Source organism: Corapipo altera, unplaced genomic scaffold, assembly GCF_003945725.1.
Source record: "Corapipo altera isolate COAL_440 unplaced genomic scaffold, ASM394572v1 54, whole genome shotgun sequence".
NCBI lineage: Eukaryota > Metazoa > Chordata > Aves > Passeriformes > Pipridae > Corapipo > Corapipo altera.
In genome coordinates this window covers 8,418,915-8,442,812 of record NW_020884902.1, presented here as the reverse complement: position 1 = coordinate 8,442,812, position 23,898 = coordinate 8,418,915, and the positions used below count along the sequence as shown (strand labels likewise).

At 41.4% G+C, this 23,898-nt stretch overlaps 1 protein-coding gene across 1 annotated transcript in view; it reads right to left on the bottom strand.

Annotated features, from left to right (window-relative positions):
- Window positions 1-21,743, bottom strand: part of CAB39 (calcium binding protein 39) — a 39,425-nt gene extending 17,682 nt beyond the window's left edge. Inside the window, exons 1-2 of the mRNA XM_027650632.1 lie at window positions 21,647-21,743; window positions 115-271 (exon numbers count right to left, since the gene is read on the bottom strand). Coding sequence (XP_027506433.1) covers window positions 115-228 — 114 coding nt within the window. The 5' untranslated portion in view covers window positions 229-271; window positions 21,647-21,743. The remainder of the gene's footprint in view (window positions 1-114; window positions 272-21,646) is intronic.
- Window positions 21,744-23,898: the final 2,155 nt, after the last annotated feature.

The window sequence follows — 23,898 nt, the reverse complement described above, 5'->3', positions numbered from 1 at the left end:
CAGACTATAAAACCCAAAAATAATTCCTAATTGATTCAGTTTCCACAGCTGTAAATTCCACTCCCCTCCCCACCCCTTTCAAAATGTTTAGCAATTGGAAAGTCACAACTGTACCTTTTCTGCCTTTTTGTCAGAGATATCTTGTTTTTCTAGAACTGCCATACTTTCCTTCAGGTTCTTCACTATGTCTGCAGGAGACTTGTGGGACTTGCCAAAGGGGAATGGCATGATTGCAAACCACAAGGTCTTCCTTCTACAGCTCCTGCTTCACCTGGAAAAGGAGGAGAAAAAAGGTACATCAAAAACGAACAGGTGAACTAGAGCTTGCCACAACGAACTTAAATTCTTGTAATTCTAATTCTTTTAAAACACAAGATACAGAATCTAAGAACTCACATTAAGATCATCATCTCATTCTTCAGGAACAAATTAAAGAGCACATTAATTATATCCAAAGCCACGCACTGTACAGATGCCACATTTGGGCAAGACTAACAAGGATAAATTATTCCAATTAATGCTGTCAAGCAAAATGCCTTCCTACATGAGGTCTTTGACACACAGGTCATCATGTCTCAGTGGCTCTGCAGTGACTGTCCAGGTACATGTTTTTATCCAGATTCATTCCATAACAAATGCAAAGCAGACCCCAAAGCCTGCACCTCAGTGCAGGACCTACAAGCATGATGCAGACAAGGCTACAGAGAGCAGTTTATTCCTATGTCAAGACACTTGGCATGTCCTGGCATTTTCCTATCAATACTACTGTAATTTCATACTGAAATACAGTCTCACCCTCACTCATTTTATGGGAAATACAATTTGTCACCAATAACAGGGTGACAAATGTGACACGGATGTAAATAAAGCATTTGTAAAACCAACATTTGATATGTGTCTCTTTCAAAAAGATAAAACATGTCTTACAGGAGAAGCTTTCCTTCCCTGAAAATATTTGGCTCTTGAATCCAAATACATTTATTCTTCTGTATATTTACATTATTTGCTTTTACACACACACACAAATATATTTGCTTCTGTATACAAAACAGAAGACTATTACTAAAATAAATGAGTATACTAAATCTTTTGTTACTAAACACATACATCCACATCTAAACAGTAATAAAACCTTCTAACAAGTGAACTCCATAAAGCATATTTCTACAACTCTCATCTAGACAGAAAAGAACAGGAAACTATATTAAAAATGCTGACAGTGCTACTTCTGCTAGACACAAAAGACAGCTGAAGAAGCAGGCAGAGCAGAGACTGCACTGTCATTCCAAAGAAGGGAGGCTACCCTGAAAGTTTAATTTCTATCTCCCTGCAGTGTCCACATGATTTGGTAACAAGTCATCTATAACCAGTACATGTAACAGTACTTTGCTCCTTGATTAAAATACCAGTTCATCCACCATGAACTCCAAAATGTTACTCCTGATCTTAGTCAACAGTGTTTTGATCAAGGATTAAAAATACCAATTTAATACTATTTTTAGTTACTTTGATTTTTAAAACAAACAAGTTGGGCTGGCCCAAGGGCAACAATTTAAAGGGGAAGAACAGAAGCACTCGGATCTTTAGCCAACTAAATTTTCGTAAAGAGGGATTTCAGGTAACCAGCTACAGAGATCATCCTTCACTGTTCCATGCCTGTGACTGACTTCACACAGCTGATAAAAAGCATAAGGTATGTACTTTTTAATTAGATTACTTTCAGATAAAAGTATCAGCAGGAAAGTTGAAACAAGACTTTCCACCAGCCATTTCCATTCTTTAACAGATCACAAGGACCTTCTGTTGCATTTATTGTGCAGTATAATATTTGTGTCATTATAATATCTCTCATTCACAGTTTGCACAAAAAAAGGGGCTGTAACACTGAAATTACAAGCACAGGACTGGTACCCTAAGAGATAAAATGCCCCCAGGTTATCCCTTAGACAAGAGAATTTTACACCTCAAACTTCATCACATCTAGTGGAACCAAAAGCTACATTTAAGAAAAGCACCACTATTTATTGTTATTTAACAAAAAATTTAACGGCATTTCAAACAATGTTTAAAGAAAATTTCACCCAGGATTTTTTTTTTCCTAGAAAGAGACAGGTGTGAAAATAAGCACAATTTCCCTACAACATGGAGACATACCTCCATCATCACAGCAACATTTCAAATGTTCCCTTTATCTCTCCCTTTGATTACTACTCCTGCCAAGTGAAGATGAGCCCTGAAAACAAATCTGAATTCTTTCACACTTGCATATCATCATTGATAATAACAGTGTTTAACAACTACTCTGCATATTCATTCTGGAAGATGGCTATACCCATGTCACACAGTAGGACTGGCTCAAAAAACTGCTAGTCTTAACTCCTTGGATTATGTGTTAAAACAGAATCAAACCCAGTAGGAATCAAAACAGGTGAGAGAACAAAAACATTATATGGAATCACAAATCTGTTATTACAGCAATATACAAAGAAAATAAATCAAACCAATAAAATGACTCTGCACACTCATCCTCTAGAGCAGAACTATGCTACTCCTAAACTAAAAGACTACGTGGACAACACATAAAACCTATGGAAATAGAAAATAATGAGAAACAATTGTCCTCATGGTGTGCCCAGTATCTATGTTTGCAAAACTTGCTTTGCCTCCACACAGTGCTCAACTTCTTAAGTAAAAAATAGTCTACAGCTTTGCCTTACGAAACCTTACAGGTTCTGCATAAATCAGATGCACATACATGCAAACACAAGTTGTACACAAGTGTTTCATTGTATGCACTAGCATATCTAATAAAAAATAATCAATTAATAGCAGTTCACTAGCATATAGTTACAATAAGTATTTTTTCCCAATTCAGGCAAGTTCCTGGATGAATTTCTCATAAGCAATTTGGAAAAAATCAGGAAACACTGCCAGCACCATTAAGAAGGAAATCCACACCCTTGACTACTGAAGGTGACATTTTGCTTCAAGGTATTTCATTTATTATATAAAATGGAATAAATATACTGTTTATGCCATTTCAATTTCATTACTGGAAGGAAGGCAGTGGCACTGCCAGGAACATTATCTGGGGCCTGACTGCAGATCCCACTAACCCTGAAGCAAAATTCTGTTACTGAAGAACCTGTGTCACATCCTGCCAAAAAAAAAAAAAAAAAAGGCAGGAGCAGTCCTTTCCTTTGTCTCTCAAAGCTGTACTTCATGCAGGAGAACATAGACAGGCTGTTCCTTTTTCAGCCCAGCAAAACTACCCCCAGCAGCACCCTGTGTGTGCACAATAGACAATGACAACATCTGTGTGAGATTGGAAAGAGCTGCCACCACCCACATCTGCAACATGAGAAAAAAGGGGAACAACATCAAGTGACATTTTCTGTAAATAAGAACAGGCCTTACATCATGTCAAATGATAACTGATTCACAATACCAGCACCTGGCTGCCTTGCAAATCCTGGATAAAAACACTGATTGTGACTAAAGAAAGGCATCACAGGACTCTCGAAAAGTTCAACTGCAACAAGTACATGGACAGCTCTGTGCTCTGCTGGGCTGCTTGGTTTTATCTTCCCTTCCCAGAAACCTCACTTTTATCCATTTGTTAAAAGAGACCACGAACAATATTACACCAATCTCCAGCTTTCTCAGGCAGGCACTTTATCTCACCAATATTCAAGCAGGCCAAACCTACCCAAATGTAAGGTCCTCAAAGCACCGGGGTCACAGCCACATTTAGAAATCTTGAATGACGTTATCAATCCAAAGGGACCATTAAACAACAACAACATGGCATTCAGCCAAACACCCAGAGATTTGACTTCCACTGACACACACTCAGGCACACTGGGACATTTGGGCTTTTGTGATAAGCAGAGATAGTAACCCCTCTGTTTCAGATAGTATATAACTTCCAGCTCTGTCAGTGCAGCTTGCATCCCTGCAGTTTGCTTCATGTATAAGGCTTTGTATTGTTTTATTCACTGCACTGACCACACAATCAATTCATGTCCAATTTAAGTCTACTACATTGCATATATAAGATTGTTTTATCTAAGATTGTTTTTTTAACTAGGCAGAACGCTTAAAAGCATTTCTCTGTGAGGAGGAAAAAAAAAATGCCACAAGAACAAATAGAGAAGCAAGATAAATTCCTTTCCTTTAATAATTTAATTCTCTAAAGAATAGATAAACCAGCCTGGAGTATGGTCTCTCATGTAACTTCATTTTTTCTTATTCAAAGGTTCAGAAAATGTGCCACCTCTATACCAGAAATGTGTTCTACAGTTTAAAAACTGATTGCTTAACAAGAGCAGGGTTTTTCTGTTGTAGGTAGTATGCTTTTATTATTGCAAGCTCCCTGCATTACTATTTTCAGAACAATACTGGTACAAGAAATAGTACAATGACACTCCTGACTGCAGTGAAATGGGAAGTTACTCCACAGACAAATGAATTAACCAGCACTGAAATCTCACCAAGGCAGGCTTTTAAAGCTACATTGAAGGCAAAGGAATATGAGCAGCACAAGCAGAGGCACAAAAGCAAACTTAACCTTTCTACTTAAAGAGCAAACAGCCACCATTCCCCCATGCAAAATGCTACTTAAATAATGTATAAAATCCCCCTATACCCAATTTTGTGAAACAAACAAGTGCAACAAACTCAATTCCTTATTCTATCCTAGGTCTTACAGTTTAATTGCACTATATTAAAGCCTCTTGCTGCCTTGTTTACACGCCAAGAGTTTAAGGTGAGTGCTTTTAGCAAGCTCCTAAGGAGGAAAAGAGGAAAAAACCCTTCAGCTATTTCCTGGCTACAACTGCACATGTTAAAAAATTCCAAGCCTAGTGAAAAACCACGTGGTAACATCCAGTTAATGTGCACATAAGGAGATAAGCCGAAGATCAAACAAAACCAACATAATTTTTTAATAAGGCCAAATAATTAACAGTGAGGTTCCCCAAGACAAATGAGCCAACCCAAGAGCTGGCCACCACTGCTAGGGGAGGCCCCGTTCCTTCTCTGCTCCCCACACCATCTCCTTCCCCCTGCTTTTATGCTCGGCCCAGCTGAGCCATCCATGAGCTAAGCCACTCACTGAGAGACCAGAAAACTAAAACCTAAAAGGAAAGTAAGCAGTGAGTAGTGTGAGGAACGTAGAGAATACACCCCTTTGACCAGCAAGTAGTTGTGAATCAGCTCCCTCATCTCGTGACCTCGCCATAGGAGCACCTCATGGTAAGGCTGGAGCTGAATCCATAGCAGGACTGAAGGGGGAAGGTCACTCTCCATCATTATTTTGAGTGGTCTGATATTTGTCTGAGTGCTCCATGTGTGGCTGAACTCTCCAAAATGGCAGAAGACAAAGCCAACAGAAATGAGGGAAAACGAATTTTAAAAAAAAAAAAAAGAAAAGAAAAAAGAAAAAATCGGAAAGGTTCTTAAGACAAACCAGTACATGGCACTCCCAACTGTGAGCCAGAGTCAGCCCAAGGGAGGAGGAGAGGAAAAGGCTGGGGCAGGCAGGAGGGAAGGGCACATCACCTCCTCCAGGTACAGGGAAGCTGCCAACCTCTATCCTGAAATCATATCACGTGTGGATTACACTCCACAGTGTTAATAACACACAGGAGAATGGCTTAAACAAATACAGTTAAATAAACTAATGAGTCTACAAAATATCTAGATTCACAACAAACAGCTGGGTCTACTCTGTGTGTGGATTTTTAATTGACAATTTATCAGTCTATTACTGACAAAACATGCTGCATCTTGCTAAAAAGAGGCATGTTGTTATTAAAAAGTATAACACAGCAGGCTCATGTTTGTCTTGATAGAACTGATTTCCCTCAGAACCTGCTCTTTTGCTGTAGGCCTCTCAAATTAACAGGGATCATTAAGCCAGTATTGAAAACAATAACATCAATCAGTTTTCATCACATCTTATTGTTACAAGTGGCTGTTAGTTCAGTCAGAATTCACCGCTGTGAAGTCTGGTTGGGATGATAAAACCAGAAATAGATCAAGAAATTATGCATTTTTAAAAGCACTGTCTCACAGTCAGGCATACTTAGCATCCAGAAGGAAGACTGACAGCCATTCCTTTGATCCAAGAACCATTTTTTATGCAAGCTATCATGCTCCTTGGGAAAAAAAACTATTCGAGTACTTCAAAGCCAGACGCAGACACCATATCAGCATTTAGCCAGATGTAAGTTCCTGACTGTACTTTCTGTAAGCACCATATGTGTGCAGAGCAGCCCTGCCCTGGTGCATGTGCAGCAGCTGGCATGGCAGGACAGCAGCCAGGTGCCACTGTGAGGCATCTGGAATATCGCTGCCAGCTCATCCCTGCGAATTCCTGGCTGCAGCATGTCTTCCTGAAAGGCCTCACCACTTCTAATTGCACAAGGATTGCTGACCCAAGGCAGCATCCATCATTTCCTTCAGTGTATTATTTAAATTGAGTGCTCACATTCCTCATTAAAACATTCTGCCACATTTTTCATGTGCTGTTTTCTGCTACATCTTTCAGGATTCTCATTCTGGATATGTGGTTTCCCACCAGATTAAACAATTTTCAAGAGCTTCAGCATTGTGCTGAAACAATTCTTTCATTTTCTTTTTGATATGCTAAACAAATTGAAGCATGACAGCCTCTCATCCAAAATAGATATCTAAATAGCATAGTTTATTAATACCTCACCTGCAAAACTTTCCTATCCCAGAGGAAATGAGATTGATAAAGAGTAAAAGCCACACCTCAGTGTATTTCAGGGCTCCAGCACGAAGTATTCAGTATAACCATGGCTTTACTTGCACAAGTATGCCATTAACAGAATGGCTGTAACTGGTAATTACTGCCACTACCAGCTGGCAGAATTCAGGAGTACAGTCCAGCTCTAAGGCATTTTTGCAATCCTGTAAATACTTCCACACACCTTTTCAGCATTTCCTTCAACATAACTTTAAAACATGGATAGGAGGACTAACTACATCAACTGTCTCTGATGTAAGAAGTAAAACTATTGACATACTAAATACCTAAAGCAATCAATGATCTGTTTGGATCTGCCATGATATTTTGTAAGTAATATAACTCATACATAAAAGTTTTCCTGCAAGAGAGGTACACTCATCTCATACCTGGCATGTCCCACCCACCACTGAATATTAGAAGCTTTCTTAAAATTCACTATGAACTTGTTCAAGTCTACAGCACACAAAAGCTTTAAAATTATTCAAAAGCAGTTTCAGAACTCTGCATCACAGAATTATTTGTGGTGTGACCCACTTAAAGATTAAAACGGGGGGAAAAAAATCCCCTCTCTGAGAATGGCAGCTCAGTTTAGGGAAAAATTAAAATCATGAAGGAAAAAAAAAAATCCCTCCTGTAACACAGATGAACAATAAAGTGAACAAAAAATTTTAATTTAATGGATTCAGGAGAAAAAAAGAAAATTGGAAAATAAATTTCTACAAAAAAATGAAATTCATAATGTGACTTAGCCTCTTACTTTCTGAAAATTTCAAAGCAATTAAGTCCCTGGCAGTTCATAGCCCTGCTTGTTTCTTTAACACCAAATGCCAACTGATTCCTTTCATTAAGCAGGTCTCTCTCTTGCCATTCAATTAATTTACTGATCCTTTTGCCTCTTCAAGAGCCTCCTCCTCCAGCAGACACCTGCATGATGCTGGACAAAGAGAAGGGCAGCTCCTGCCATGACACTCTTCTACCTCACTGCAGCCTCCTAAAACTGCCTTGTCCTTTGTGACTTGCACATTATTGCATTCATTGCAGTTTAACACACAGAAAAATTAAGCAGAAACTGGTTTCAAATAATGTTGCTGCTTTTAAGGGGCTTCAGAGATCCAGCATAAGCAGAAAGCTTGTTAATACTAATGCTCAGTATCTGAAATCCCAGCTCTGTCTCCATGTTCAAGGAAATCTTATGACTCAGCTTCTTTCCCTGGTGTACTGTTTAGAGTTACCCCACCCATTCATTTCCCCACAAACCTTACTGCTATACTGCAGTATGGTATACAGACAAGCATGTAAATGCCTCACCCATTCCTCGGTAAATACATTTTAAAAATAATAATAAACTTAAGTTTCACCACAAAAAGTAACTACTATCTTTAACACACTGCACCAAAAAAAAAAAAAAAAAGAAAAAAAAAACTTACTTGAAGCTTCAAGAAAAGTTGTCAGACAATATGTCCACTTCTAGCCAGGTAGAAGCTGAAATAATTTTCTCATAACCTGGTATTACAGTCAATCCCTGTTGGCTCAGATGCCTGTACTGCATCATCACAAACCCCAGAATATTTGCTACATGACAAAAAACACTGCAATTATGTATGTGCCATTCCACGCACCCTCGGAAGCAAAAATTCAAAGCAAGAGTCTCCTTTGTAACTATTTCTATTCCTTGGTATATATCATTTACATTATTTTCCAGAGGTTCTTTTTGCATCAGATTTCTGATATACATCTAAGGGTGAATTTTGAGAGCAAAGAAGTGGCAAAAGGGGAGGCAGAAGGACAAAGCAGTTTAATCTCTGACCTATTTCGCATCGTGGTCTGGAGTTCACACATTCCAACAACTAAACATGTCTGCAGGAGCATCAGAAACCCCATCAGCACCACAACATCGGCATTTGGCCTTAACCAGACAGCCAAGGGCATGATCAGAGGGAAAACAGATCACTTCAAACCCGAGTCAGTGACGTAAGCAAGGAGGATGAGAATCCCAAGTACCAGCACAAGACAGAAAGGGAAATGCACACGTGCTTTTGGGGCGTCTTATTTTGAAGAGAAGTTGAGAACAATTAAACTGCGAGAATGGTCCTGGGATTGCTCCAGACCAATCCCCTAAGGTGCCATTTTCTTTAGAGAATACTCTCTCAAACGAGAAACTACGCTCACTAAAACCACTCTCTAGTAGCACAAGCAACAAAGCTAGGAAAAAAAAAGGAAATGGATAAAGTGTTTACCCAAATATCATTTCAGTAAGAATCATGTCACAGTATTACTTTTAAAACTGACTTTTAAGAAAAACAACAATATTTTTCCCATGGTTCCTTTACTTTCTTTGGAGACCATATTCTATGGCCTGCTAGAAACTTCTAATGCTCAACATAAATTTATCAAAGTTCAGCACAACATAACTCTTCATCTACTTTACCTGAAGATCACAGATCTCTAATAAAGATAACATACAAAAGAATAAGATCACTTAAGGAAGGACAACATTAAAGCATTAAGATAACGGGCTATAAAACAGTGATCTCGACATAGCTCAGGAACCTCCAGAAAACACTGACTTAAGAACTGAGAAGACAAATCAAAGAGTATCCCTCTTCCCTACTCATTACTGCTGGTCCCTGCCACAGGCAGCACAGAACAAACTACATCCGTCTCTGCTTTGACAGACCTACCTCGGAAGGCTTCCCTTGTAAAATAATCAGTTTGGGAGTTCACAATTAAAGAAACTTTATGTTAGACTACTGTACAATTCACCTCAGTCCCAAAAGCTTTACAAACTAGCTGAGATGACAGGCAATCAAGCATAGCTTAATGCTTCTGGGTTCACTTCTGTGCATTAGCTTGACAGAACTAGGGTTGAAACCCAAAACCAGCAGGGACAGCAAGCTGCACTGCAAAAAATTGGTCAGACTCCTGAAAGGTGACTCTGAGACCACAGAAGACTTCTCCATTCTGACATTATTCCCTCTACTGAGGGATCTCAGTGGTGTAACACAAAGATTAAAATGTAAATTATTCTGAGATCAACTGTCATGATTCCAAGCTGATTTCTGCTACATGAATCCGAGGGAACTTGGCCCATGATTCAATGATTACATATCTCCTCTGCAAAAGGGAGTTCCTGACAAATAACCTATGGGAGTTACATACTGAGTCACAGAGAGAGCAGGAGAGGGCAATCAATAAACGACTCAGAATCATGACCCCACCATTACTGTGAATCTTTTCCCTCTAGTTCATTGACATATTCATTCAGTAAAGAAAAAGAGTTGTTCAGGGGGTTTTTTTCCCCTAAATTCCCTCTTACCTCGTACTGGGAGCTAAAGTACAGGCAATATCTGAGCTGCTTCATAGTCCCTCGTATTTAAAACACAGTTTTGATGACAATACAAAGGGTTCACTGACACAGCTCTGTTAACAAATCCTACCAGTGCAGATACAGCTTAGATTAATAAAAAACACCATGACAAGTACAACTGTGCTAGGGCTTTACTGGTTAAGTACCTTTATAAAGAGCACTCTCTACTTCACACTGCCAACCCAAATCAGTCCCACCATCAATCAAGCATCCAATTTTCCCAAGCTAGCTGCGTGGAGGTATCTTTTAGTATGGAACTTTCAGCCAGCTCATCCTCACACCAAAATCCCTGCTCCCTCTTGAGTATGCTGTACCAAGGACAACGTGGCAGATGGGAAAACATCACAAAGATCAGCAAAATCACAGGCTAGCCAGGAAAGACTTCTCTTTCCTCCCAGTTACTGAAAATCAAGAATTAGTTTCAGGGGCATCACTTGAAGGAGAAAGACAAATAAAAATCGACACATTACAGGCCAGCACACACCTGTGACATTCAGATGTACATCTCATGGTCACCAAGACACCAGTGCCTTTGTAAGAGAGAAACTCAGGAGAAGCAGCTGGCTGAAACCAGCCTGAATAAAACTGTCAGGGTTCAGGAAACAGAAAATACCTGGATAACTCACCATGCACCACAATGAGTGGCACTCCCCAGGGGGTCACTATTGGACCAGCACTGTTCAACACGTTTCTCAGTGGGAAACGTTTCTCACCAAGCTTGCTGATGAAATCAAGCTGTGGGGTCTTGGCCAACATGCTGGAGGGAAGGGATGCCATCCAGAGCGGTCTGGAAAAGCCTGAGAGGCAGGCCCATGTGAACCTCATGAGGTTCAACAAGGCCAACTGCAAGGTCCTGCACGTGGGGTGGGGCAATCCTGAGCACAGAGTCTGGGCAGAGAATGGACTGAGAGCATCCCTGCAGGAAAGGACTTGGGGGTCTTGACTGATGAGACGTGTGCTGTAGCCCAGAAAGCCAGCAGTGTCCTGGGCTGCATCTAAAGCCGTGTGGGCAGCAGGGGAGGGAGGGGATTCAGCCCCTCTGCTCTGCTCTCATGAGACCCACCTGCAGTGCTACCTCCAGCTGTGGGGCCCCTTGTATAAGAAGGAAGAGGATATGCTGGAGCAAGTTCAGCTACAAAATGATCAGAGGGCTGGAGTACCCCTGCCATGGAGATAAACTGAGAGTTGAGGCTGTTCATTCTGGGGAAAAAAAGGCTCTGGGGAGACCTTAAAGCACCTTCCAGTGCCTAAAGGGGTTACAAGAGAGATGGAGAAGGGGTTTTGACAAGGGTATGTAGTGACAAGACATAGAGGAATGGCTTCACACTGAAAGCAGGTAGGGTTAAATCAGATATTAGGAATAAATTCTTCCCTGTGAGGGTGGTGAGTCACTAGAATAAGCTGCCCAAAGAAGCTGTGAATGCCCCATCCCTGGAAGTGTTCAAGGCCAGGTTGGATGGGGCTTTGAGCAACCCAAGCTAGTGGAAGGTGTCCCTGCTCATGGCAGGGGAGCTGGTACTGGATGGTCTTTAAGGTCCCTTCCAACCCAAACCATTCAATGATTCTGTGATAATATTATCTCCCTTTTCAACTAAATGAGAAAATACTACTGAACTGATGATTAAATTTCGTGCCATGATAATAAACAAGCAAACAAAACCAAACCTTAAAGGACAATTCACTCCATTCTCCCAAGGAAAGAACCAGCCATGGCAATACAGAAATTTCACATAAATAATTTCAAGATCACAACACACCTAAAGTGGCTGTAAAAAAAGTGTCCTTTACACAGTTCCCTTAAATCACCTCTGTTTCTCCTGCCAGTTTACATGTTCGGTCTAAATCTTCAAAGTCATTGATGGATTTGATTTCTGGTACATAAACCACAGCACACCTGGACTGCCAAGCCAGGTTCCTCTGGGGTAAGGCAGATCACAGAAGGATATATTTAAGGGCAGCCATGATGCATCCCAGAGTTAGGAGAGCTCTCTGTGGCACAAACCTTCAGGAAAGAGAAGGCAAGTGTCCTAACATTTAACACCATACCTTTGTATTTTCCTTTTGTATGTTTTGAGGCAGATGGAGGGGAGTTTCAGCTCAGCTGTGAACTTGATGCTATGAAACGCTCAGAAGCACAGAATCAAAAAGGGGGAATGATCCAGACTGTGCCCCAAACATGCTCAAGCTCTTGTCATGCCAATCTAATTAAGAGTCCTGACGACTCACAAGACACCAGACCAAAGATCTATGATACAGCAGGATCCTTCAGCATACACACTCTGAAAAGCCAGATATTCCTGAAAAACCCACGTCAGAGTCCTTTTCCCTCCTGACACCACCTGAGAGTTCCAGTTACTCAAAGTTATTGTACATGAAATGAAAACAGAATATAAACCATGTGTCAGATGTCTGTGGCGATCTATCAGATATACATACATGCTACTTTTCATCCCTCTCTTTTTGGGGACACTCGAGTTATCTTTCCAGGTAGACCCCATCATGCTGATCAAACTTCTTCTGCTTCTATCAGAGTAACAAATACAAGAAAATAACAACCTTGGGACAGGTAGGTTGAAAGTCATCATAATAAGTTTAACATTTTCATTTATTCCAGCCAAGACTCAGAAGAAAATACCTTACAGTTCTTGCTTGCTAGTCCAACACAAATTGACCAAAAGTTTCAAAAAGTATTTTTGCATTTTAAAAGAAAAGGAGGCTGGAGGCAAGACCACAGCAGAAAGACACCTGTCCAAAAGGAAGACATTCCAACCTATTTCACTTGGAAGCAGCCACCAAGAGCTACTGCAGATATGACCCTCCAAGACAGAAGAGCCAGGAGGGTTCACAAAAGGTACCTAAGGCTAGCACTGTTGATATTTTTGATACAGCAGTCAGCACCTCTCCCAAAACACAAATACAGGTCTACAAACTAAAAACTGCTTGAGAGCTGCCTGTCTGCAGACAACGAGTGAAAAATGAGCCTTGGAACAAGAAGCGACTAATATTAACTCAACTAAAATGGTGGGAAAACTGAAGCATCTCTGAGGGACAGTTCCCTTATCTCATCTACTAAGAAGAGTTGGACTGGAAAAGGGAACAATCAAATTCTTTTGAAATACTAAAATAAGAGCTCCCAACTTTCCTTTAATGCAATTACTGTGCAAAACTACCAAGAGAAACTTGAACACTACAGAAGTTACCATCTCTATAAGTTTACCCAAGGAATGATCACACATTATCTCTGCAATGACTGAAGGACAGCAGAACTGCCAAAGGGCTGACATCAAGCTTAGGTGGAAATACTTGCATTTTAGCTGATACCTATAGTCCTAACACTGTGTATTTTTATTTATTTCAGCTACATCAGTATCCTGTCAACCCACAGTTCCTTAGGGCTATGTGGAAAACCAAAACAAAAACCCCACAACCTTCAAAATTATTAACTGGTGAACCAGTTCAACATAACTTTATTTAATTAGGGATTATAAAAATTATTCATATAGGAGTTTACAGCAATATAATGTCATCACTTTCTATATCACCAAGAGGCTTCAATCAAACAAGAGCTCTTAAACAATCAAATAGTCTAGAAACCAAAATTCACATCATTGGTAAACTCCCAAGTTATACAAAAACTTTGTTTTTAAAGATCCTCTTTTCTATGCTAAAAGACTTGTTCTAATTACAAAAGTGAGCCAAAAGGAACCATAATTCTCAAACAAAAATTCTATATTGCAGTTCCATTTTTAGCAACAAAGGTTGTTAAAACTTATTAGGAAAATGCCAAATTTAAGAAGAAAGTAAGGTTATGCTTTCAAGACTGGTTTAAAACTGTAACCTAAGGTTTGACTGTAGTCAAAACATACTATAGGTTATAAATTTTTTAAGGTAACAATGGAATCATAGCATGGTTTGAGTTGGAAGGGACATTAAAGACCATCTAGTTCACAACCATTTTAAAATTAATTCGATTACCCGATTTAGAGACTTGATCAAAGTCTGGATTTTCTGAGTTTTAGTACAAATCTCAGAGGCATGAATCCACAACACTGAAAGTTAGGGTACCATAAGGAATACAAATGATAAGGTGTAGAACCTTCTGTTGTACTTATACTTTTCAATCCTTGTTAGTAATGATGAAAGTTAAAAATAACCTATTTAGAGAGAAAAGCTTCTCTACTTCTGGCCAACAATCGTTCTCCTTGTTCACTAAAGAGCTCAAGAACAGCTACTTCTGCAACACAGATTTGACATTTCTTCCTAGATTTGACACTGTTAAGTCTGCAATCTGCCAGTGCCAAAGGGAGAGCAGAACCACCCTTCAGACTGCACTCCAGCAATGCTGGGATCTTATCCAGTGCACTTCCCAGGGGAAGAGAAGAGCCTTTCATGGTCAGTCTCAAAGCAAAAAATCTAATCCATCTTAGCTGGATGTAAACTATAAATCCTGGTCTATATGACTGTTAATACTTTGTATTTATACATATGCACACACACATATATAAGTTCCCAAACAAGAATGAAAGCTTATTAAACAGTTTATTTCTCTTTCAGATAGAAAAAAAATGTATATGTAGGTAGGAAGGAATAACTACAATCACAAATTAGAAAGTTGGGGAGATGAAGGCTGTTTGGTTTTTCCAGGTTAAAGGAATGAAGAAAATTGAAGTGCAGCTCTCTAACAGAATTTAAAACGTCAACACATTCATAAGTTTGTCATCATGCACAAATGCCCTCAAATTTTTGTGACTTTTTGTGGAAAATATTCCATAATCTTGTAAAGAAGAGGCTCTTTTGGATCTAATGATGTTAATCTCCTCACCATAACACATGAGTTAAGGGTAACACCAGTCAGACAGCACATCCATGCCAGGGCTCTGCCCCAAATGCTCTGTGTATGGATGCTGTTCCTAACAGAAGAACTGTTTACTCCAGCTCCACCCTATTACAGAGTCAGTAGAGTCTGGATATTGCTCAATGGCAATTACAGACGTAAAATGGAACTATGTTAGTCAATGCTGATGAGTCAATATACTACTTTTCTTAGAGATTACAAATCTAAATGATGTCCTCCACAACAGCACTTGTTTGGAAAACATAGAATATTTTCAAGGATCTGCCTTTGTTATCAATAATTATCCGTGAAATCCATGAAAAAAGACTATTTGACCTGGTCACTGAAGCCTGTGTTTGCTTTCAATCATATTTTAAGACAACCTGAATTTCTCATGTCGAAGTAGCAAAGTCCTCCAGTCCAACAACCAACACTTACAAGACTTAAGGTTTTCCAGTTATCTTACTTTAGTTTCCTCAGTTGTACTTTTTTTTAAGAGAAGCCTTCATTCATTCTACTGACATGATATACCAGACTACAAAAAAGGCAGTATTTCCATAGAACTTTTCCTTTTATGAAGCTGGAAAGTATACAGCAAGGCAGAGGACAGCAAATCCAGGTCCCTCAGACAAGACTACCAAGTACTGCCGCAGACAGCTGAATTCCACCCCAAATCTTCCTTTCTCGTTAGGCAACACATAACCCAAGTGCCCAACGTGGTCACTGCCTAAGTGTCTGTCCTCTTCTGAGAGCTCAAAATGAGATTCCAGGACTAACAACAAATACCACAGCCCCAGTTCAGGTGCCTGAACGCCAAACACCACTGTGGATGCTTTAGAACAGCACACCCAGTCTCCAGCTGCCCTTCCAGAAAATCACAAACCTCCTACCTGTCTAGGGCAGGTTCCCTTGAGCAATAAAACAGAACTAGGTATCTAGTTCTGACAGGCAATTGAATTTCATATCAAATGGGTGTCACTGGGAAAAAAAGTTTAGGAAGTGTAAGTTCTCAAGTGCTCCACGAGACAACATACACAACATCACACACTCAAACACAGGAGAAAACCCTGGGCTTAAGCATCGTGCCCTCAAAAAAAGGGGGAAGAAGCACCATGATGCTGAGGAACACTGTGAATATGTACTGCCACCAGTATCTGTGAACCAAAGAAAAACCCACAAGGACCACAATCAGTCTTCACAGAACTGAGTTTTATGCAGTAAAGCAAAAGACCAAACACTACACTGCAACTAAACCACATGTGAAGGATGCCCCTGCACTGGGCATTCTCCTGTGCAGTGATGGAACGGAGGTTCCTGCTGGAAAAGCCTGAAAACAATCACAGAAACTTTTTGTTCCAAATCAGTAAGAGCAAAGCAAGGTTCTGAGTATTTGCTAACTTTTGAGATATTAACTTTGCTTTCTCAACTTTTTCTAATATCATACTACGTACGAAGTCTTTACCAGGAACTGTGCCTTGAGTGCCCCCCTCCAAGGTATCGCTTTAAATTTTCCCGAGAAGTTTCTCCATCACTACCCATCTCCAGTCAGAAGAAACTTAGGACTTGAATAGCAGGTGTGACAGGTTACACATAAACTGTGTGGGAGAGACTTCTCAGGGATCACCTGTGTTACACTCAGTGCATGTCTCCATCACTAAGGTCTCATTTAGCTTGATTAAACCCCCCTCTTATTTTCTTTTCTAAAACCATACTTCTCTGTGACTTTGCCTTTGCTTTTTCTTTGTCTATACAAGATCTTCAATAAAGTGAAAATGTTACATTGTGGTTACTTTTATAAACCAGTACAATACATCAAGAAAAAAAAAGTCTTTTGACATCTATTAAAAGGAGCATAATCTGCCAAAGCAGTAACTTCACACGTGACAGTCAAAAGTAAAACATAACAACGTAAATAACTTCTGCCTCATTTCTACAACTGTAGCAAAAGCTCCCAAAAGTGCTTACCCAGAGGAAGAGTTCAGAGCCTCCACTGCAGCAGGATGCTCTGAATGTGTGCTATCAGCACACACATCTACCACACCATACAAGATGTCACTGATAATTCAGTGTCTACAGACCCATTTTTAAACCAAGCTCCCATTCCCAGCTCATCTGCTGAGGACGCTAGTGTGGCTCTGAATGAGTATTTGGGAAAAAAATGTATTCATCCATGGTAGGCTTCCCAGGTGAGCAAAGAGAAAAACAGCAGAGAAAGCTGCACAGTGGGATTCTGCCTGGCAAAATCTGATGTGGCACTGGACAAAAGAGCTGGCTGGGGACATGGAGGGGCCTTCCACAACTGTCTGTGCAACTGGCTTTCTTCCTATTGCTCTGCACTACCATGCTTTACTTAAAAGTCAGTAAATAAAACAATAAAAACTTTTCAGAAAGATATTTCTTCAGATGTCAGCTATTTGTCTGGGCAGCTTTAGCAGCCAGAAAAAGACCAGGCATGCCACATTTCTGGGAACACTTCTCCATCTTTTTCATTTTATGTTTTAACACAGATAACTTCAAAGGAGATAAGGCATTTCACACACACGAGTGACTGAACATAAGTACTGCTCTCACACATTCAACTCCCTGAGAAGCTGACAAATTAATTCTATTTAATTTATAGCAAAGCTCTATCTTAGCTATTTTTAAGTGTCATGTTTCAAATCTTGCAAGGTTTGCAGTTAAACTTACAGTTACATCTCTTAGTAAGAAAAATGAATTTGTTATCAATAAATACTGACTGAAAAAGACTCAACAGGGCAAGGATCAAAAGCACAGAGCAGTTTTTCCCTTATGCAACCATTTCCCACACTTGGCAGTATACCTGAACGTTTTAAAACAACCCCAAGTAGTAACTAATAAATAACTTCATCCAAAGATGTTTGTGAACTTGGAAAAACATGGTACAATAATACTGCAGTTCTCTACTAATTATAACTTGCCAATTTTTGAACTGTCTTGCTATATTTAACTTTTTGGTGATGAATTCTCTGAGTGTTTGAAGGGGAGGATCACAGAGCAAACAGATCTTCAGAAAGGAACTCGGAATTTAATTACAAGTAGCAGATTTTCAATAAACAGAAAGGTAGCTACAACATGTAGCAATATCCCCCAGAATTTTGTGCCCTTCTGGATAGGCTTAAAATTTGCTCCCTTTCAGCAAATTTGAAGTAGGCAGTGAGAAACTTTTTGCATTATCTGAAACTTTTGATTATCTGAAGCATCAGCTGGAATACTCAAAACAAGGAAGTTACAAAGCAAATTGCAGTTGTTTATTTAAACCTAAGCAATTTACTTCCTAAATTAACCCTGTCTGAAGAAAAGAAGCCATGAAGGCTCTTGAGGAATGACCACAGTTATTCCTGTAAACACCCAGTATTTTGGCTGCTTCCAGTTTGGATCAATCCTGAATCCAATCCTTTATAAGGAGTATTTAAATAGGGACAAATGAATATGTCATTTCATCACAAGGTGCAATAAGGAAAGCACATAAATCTGCTCAGGCTAAAGAAAGACCAAACTCACATGACATCAGCATAAGCCTTAGGTACCCTCGGTCCTGTATTTAACAGCCCAGCTCAAGTCCATTAAAATAATTCAAGACAGCCTCATCTTCTAATTTAACCTTTGTGTTTGCACTTGGGGGATGGGGAGGGATCTCAGCATAAAGTTTCACCTTCTAACTGCAGATATTCATCTTCCTTCTGGCTCACACCTCTGCACCTCGTGGTGCCAGAAGGATGGTACTGAGAGCGAGCAAAGAGAGGGCCGAGATGGAAGGGAAGGGGAGCTGAACTTGCACACAGTCCAGGCTAATTAACTCCCCCAATTAGACAACAAACTGGGGAAGTATCATTTTCTGAGAACAGCAAAAGGAATTTTATATCTTGCTTGAGGTTTGTCTACAGCCATGGTGAACGCTGTGACTTAGGATCACTGAACAACTAAACAGGTATTTGTCCAACATCATTAATATCCAGCTTCAACCTGCAGCTAAGAAGTCATAAAAGGATATACAGCCCATTGTTTCCTTATCAAAAAATTGCTAAATTTACCAGATTTCAAGTGTACAGTGTAGAAACTACAATACTGAAATTCAACTCATATTTCTGCTTTGCACATTATTCACATAAATAGCTGCAGGCTGTTGTGGAACTATTAATTTTGAAGGAGCAGATGAGTCAAATCTTATTTTTGATAGGTAGCTGCAAGATGCCTCCAATTAGACCACGATAATCATACTTTAATAGCTGCTCTTGTAATTAAACCATATTACAAAGTGTCACAAGTACAGAAAAGCAGGGCCAGAAGGGAATTCAAAAGGTCACCAGGCTCCTTCCTGCCCCCTGCTTCAAACCACCATCAGCTATTAGAGTTCTGAAACTCTACCAAAAAAAAAAAAAAAAAGAAATCATTATTTTAGCAAGTGTAAAGAGCCTCTAAGCATGTACAGAGATTATGAGCTTTTGGAAATATCTTACACAAAAATTAAGGCTGCAAACAACTCATTATAAAAATCTGCAAAAAGTCAATAAAGAACTGATTCAGAAGGGAGGACACTGGTCAGCAATGATAATATTCACCAAAATGCCCTAAAAAACCCCTAGGAAGTGCAGCATGTACAGGACAACTGTCAGGTCTCAACTACCATCCATTAATTAATGAGAGGCCACAGAATGCAAAATAGATACCATTCCCTCCTGAGTAAATGTTTCCTAAAACCAATCAAGGAATTCCAAGAGGTGGAGTTTTAATATTATCACACCCTTCTGGGAATATACATTTGTCTGCACTTGATAATACCCAAAGAGCATAATTATCTCTCAAAGACATACTGTCACAAAATATTGCTCAACTGGCACTTTTATTTAGTGTCCTTTATTTGTATAAATACATATATCTTAAAAGGTATCAACCTGGGTTTTTAATTCCCCCCCTACAACCACTCATTAAACGCACACAGAATGCAGCAAAGTTTCAAACTCTGTGTCAACATGAAGAAGTCAATTAACTTAAGAAAAAGAATCAATGCTACCAGCATTCAGAAACATTCAGCAGCACCTTAGTTCACGCATTCAAACTCACATTCCAAGACTTTACTCCACTTGCTCTCAACACCACCAGACACAATCTCCTTCTGTACCAAGGTACATCTGTCTGGCCAAGGAAAGCCCCCAACAACAGGTAAGTCACACTACAACTTATTAAATACAAATAAATTTAAGTGAAGTGCGTACTAGCTGGCTAACCCAGTAGTTTCTCACACCACAAGAGAACCATGAAGCTGTGAAATACAATATTCTTACAACAGCAAGTCCATGTCAGATAGAATCCTACCAAGACACTGTGCCATGTGCCACTTACAGATCAGATTAGCTTAAAAATTTGCACAGGACAACTGAAAACTAAAAAAAAAAATCCAGTTATTTCTGACCCCAGAACAGGTATCATGTTTATTCTACTTCAGAGAATATTTCCTGGCATTTTTTTTCTGTCACCAGTGAAAGGCATGTGCCATATCAACAGGAATTAGGTAGTAGCTATTAACTAAAGGTACACAGTGTTTTAGATAGTAAAAATCTATTAGTTAAAAGCTTTGATACCAAGGCACAAGCTCAGGATGTTAAATTTCCTCTGACAGCCTATGATTGCATGAGCTCTCCGTGCTAAAAAGGAAGACACACTTCCTGATGAGAGCAAAACACAGGGCCTTGAACTAAGAGTTTCTGACAGGTAAGTTTAAAAAAAACCCACAAGCATAAAAAAAACTTTTCAGTATGTTGATGCTAATCAAATTTCTTTTCTGATCTACACTGAAACTGTTCTTCTACACATTGATACTTGCCTCACTGAAACTGAAGAGGCTCGGTCATGTAATTTAATTTTTGACTCATCATGCAAATTAAATCACACCATTCCCATATTTTAAATAAATCGTGAGTACCTACGTGATCCCTCACCAAAAATTAAAATTAAAAAAAAAAGAAAAAATTAAAAAGCCACCAACACTAGGTACATCTTAATACCGGTAGTATTTCACGGGAAAAAAAGAGACAAAACTTTTTTTTCTCCTATTTAACATGCTGTGTTAGCTTTGTATGGGGCAGTCTGAAGGAAAACAGGCTCCGAGCAGCCCCCACGCACAACTCCTGCTCCAGAGGCCCATCGGGGCTCCCAACGGGAACAATTGTAGGAAGAGGCCTCAGACCAGGACCCCGGGAGGCCGCGCCAGGCAGTGCGGGGTCCGCAGCCTGGGCCGGTCCGTGCGGCCACGGCCGTAACAAAGAGCCCCCGGCCCGGCCCGGCCCTGCCGCTGTGCCGGGACCGGCGCTGCTCTGGGGGCGGCCCGGTCGCCGCGGCCGCTCCGGGGTTCCCCCCGCGCCGCTTCCCGGTGATCGCTCCTGGCCCGGCGCTGGAAGAGCTCCGGGACCGCGGCACTGCCACCCGGGAGGCGCAGCCCGGGCCGTGCCCATCCCCGCACGGTTTCCCCCGCACCCGCGGCACCCACCCCCGGCCCAGCCGCGCCCGGCCCGGCGGGTCCCTCCCGGCAACCAGCGGGGAGCGGGCCGGGAGCGCGGCGGGCACCGTGCGGGCCGTGCTGCCCGCAGGGCACGGCCGGGCCCCGCGTCGGACAATGCCCGCGGCCGCGACCCCCTCAGCCCGGCGGTACCTGCGCGTGCGGCGGGCAGGGCCCGCCCTGGCGGCTCTGGGCTCTGTGCTCCGGCTCTCGGTGCGGCAGAGGCGGCGCGCCCCGCTCGCCCGGCCCGTCCCCCCCCCCCCGCGTTCCGCGCTCCGCGGCGTCGCTCCGGCCCTGCTTCCGCCCGCCGCGCCCCACACCGCCCCCTGCCGGCGCGGAGGACCCAGGGCGGCGCCTGCGCGGGGTGGCCCCGGCATCGCCCCACCCACCCCTGCCTGTCGTTATTTCCTCGTTTTGCTGTTCCTTGTTCTGTTGTTTTTCGTCTTTATTAGAGTCGAAGAATCCTCGAGGTTAAGAGAAACCTTTAAGATCGTCCAGTGCAACCGTCCACCAGTGTAACCCTTAAACCACATCGCCCAGTGCCAGATCCAGACTCCTCGTACCAGGGACGGTGACGCCACCACCTCCCTGGGAAACCTATTCCAATGACTGACCAAACTAAGAGGGGGAAAAAATTTTTGTACTATCTGATCCGAATCTCCTCTGTCTCGGCTTAAGGCCACTTCCTTTTGTCCTCTCCCTGCAGGCACGGCAGAAGGGACCAGCCCCACCTCACTGCAACCTCCTCTCAGATGGTTGTAGTTAACGACCAAGTCCCCCTGAGCCTCCTTTTCTCAAGACTAAACCAGCCCAGCTCCCTGAGCTGTTCCTCATAAGACAAGTTTTCTAGAACCTTCACGAGCCCTGTTGCCCTCCTCTATTCCCGCTCCATTTTAAAGTGAGGGGCCCAAAACTGAACATGAAACCCCAGGTGCAGCCTATTCTTTTATTCTTTATTAGTACCCGGTATTCTTTTTGATTAATTGTTGTTTAAATTTATTATTTGGTATTTACTGATTTATAATTTGTATTTATTATTCTTTTTCATTATTATTGCCCCCTTCCTGCAGACCCTCCTCACCCTCTGCACTGCCACAAAGCTCCTTTCCCATGTAGTGACCTTCAGGGCTCCTGTGTGGGGTTGGGATTTGGCATAGTGCCTTGGACATGGTCTGAGCGTTATGATGCATCAGGTGCCGGTGCATCAGGTGCTGGTGAATTACAGTCTGGAGGTTTTCTGCAGTTCCCATTGCAGCACGGAAGGGCTCCGGGCTGTTTTTGTGTCCCTGTACATAATACTCATCTATTATTGTCACAGTGACAAATGCAGATTAGCCTGGATCGAGAAGAGCCCACACCTTTCCCAGCAGAGATCAAGCTGATAATGTCCATTAGTGTGATATAACACACAATGTTTAAAGAAGAAAAATACATTTTTAATGGAATGTATGTCATGAATGTCTTACAAGCCACGAGGCAAAACCTCGTCCCAGCGGGTCTGCCGCAGTACTGCCGTGCATCAGTGTGAGACCTGCTGGCCTGCTTTCCCAAAACATCTGTAAGCTCCTCGTGAGCTGACAGCTTCTGTCTTCCGGTTTTTTTTTTGATTACGTGTCTCCACATCCCCTTCCTGCACTTCCTTGTCATGTTGCTGGGGAGGGTTTGGGTCAGGCTCCTCCATGCAGTAATGTTTCCCTGCAGGCAGCATGTTGCTGCTCTGAAATCCACGTGTTGTGGTTCTCTACTTTGCTGTACTGAGGGCAAGTGGTGTCAATGGGCAAAGCTGCCTCTTGACCTCTTGGGGGTCTTCTTGGACCAGCCAGCTGTGTGCTACAGCTCAGGCATGGACAAATGCTTCTGATCACACTTGCAGCCATCTCTACAATATAATATATATAATACAATATATTTATATATACTTCCTTGTATCCCCCAAATACCTACTTGCTGTTATATGAAGATGTAAGAGATGCAGCAGCCCTGGACCTGAAGCAGGCAGGGGGCACTGCCTGTGTGAGGTGACAGGACCTTGCCAAGCTCACCTTGACCCACAGTGTGCAGTCAGCAAAACGTTAGCAGTTCATATAACCCACTTGTGAGCTGGAAATAATTGTTTTCAAAGCCAACATGGAAAGAGTGTGTATATCTGAGTTCAAATTGTTAACCCATAATTATGCTAAAACCACTCAAATTTAAACAGATAATATTCAGGGTACTGATTAAAGGCAAGCACTGGTACAGGGATTCAACACCAGCTCCTGGAAAATAGACACTACCACTTCACAAATGACCATTGGAAAAGAGATCATGCAAGAAATGGGTTCAGTGCAATTACCATCCCTGCACACTGCAGGGAAATCCCTCAGCAGTGAGAGCATGATTTTTCTAAGCTCTTAGAAGCAGGA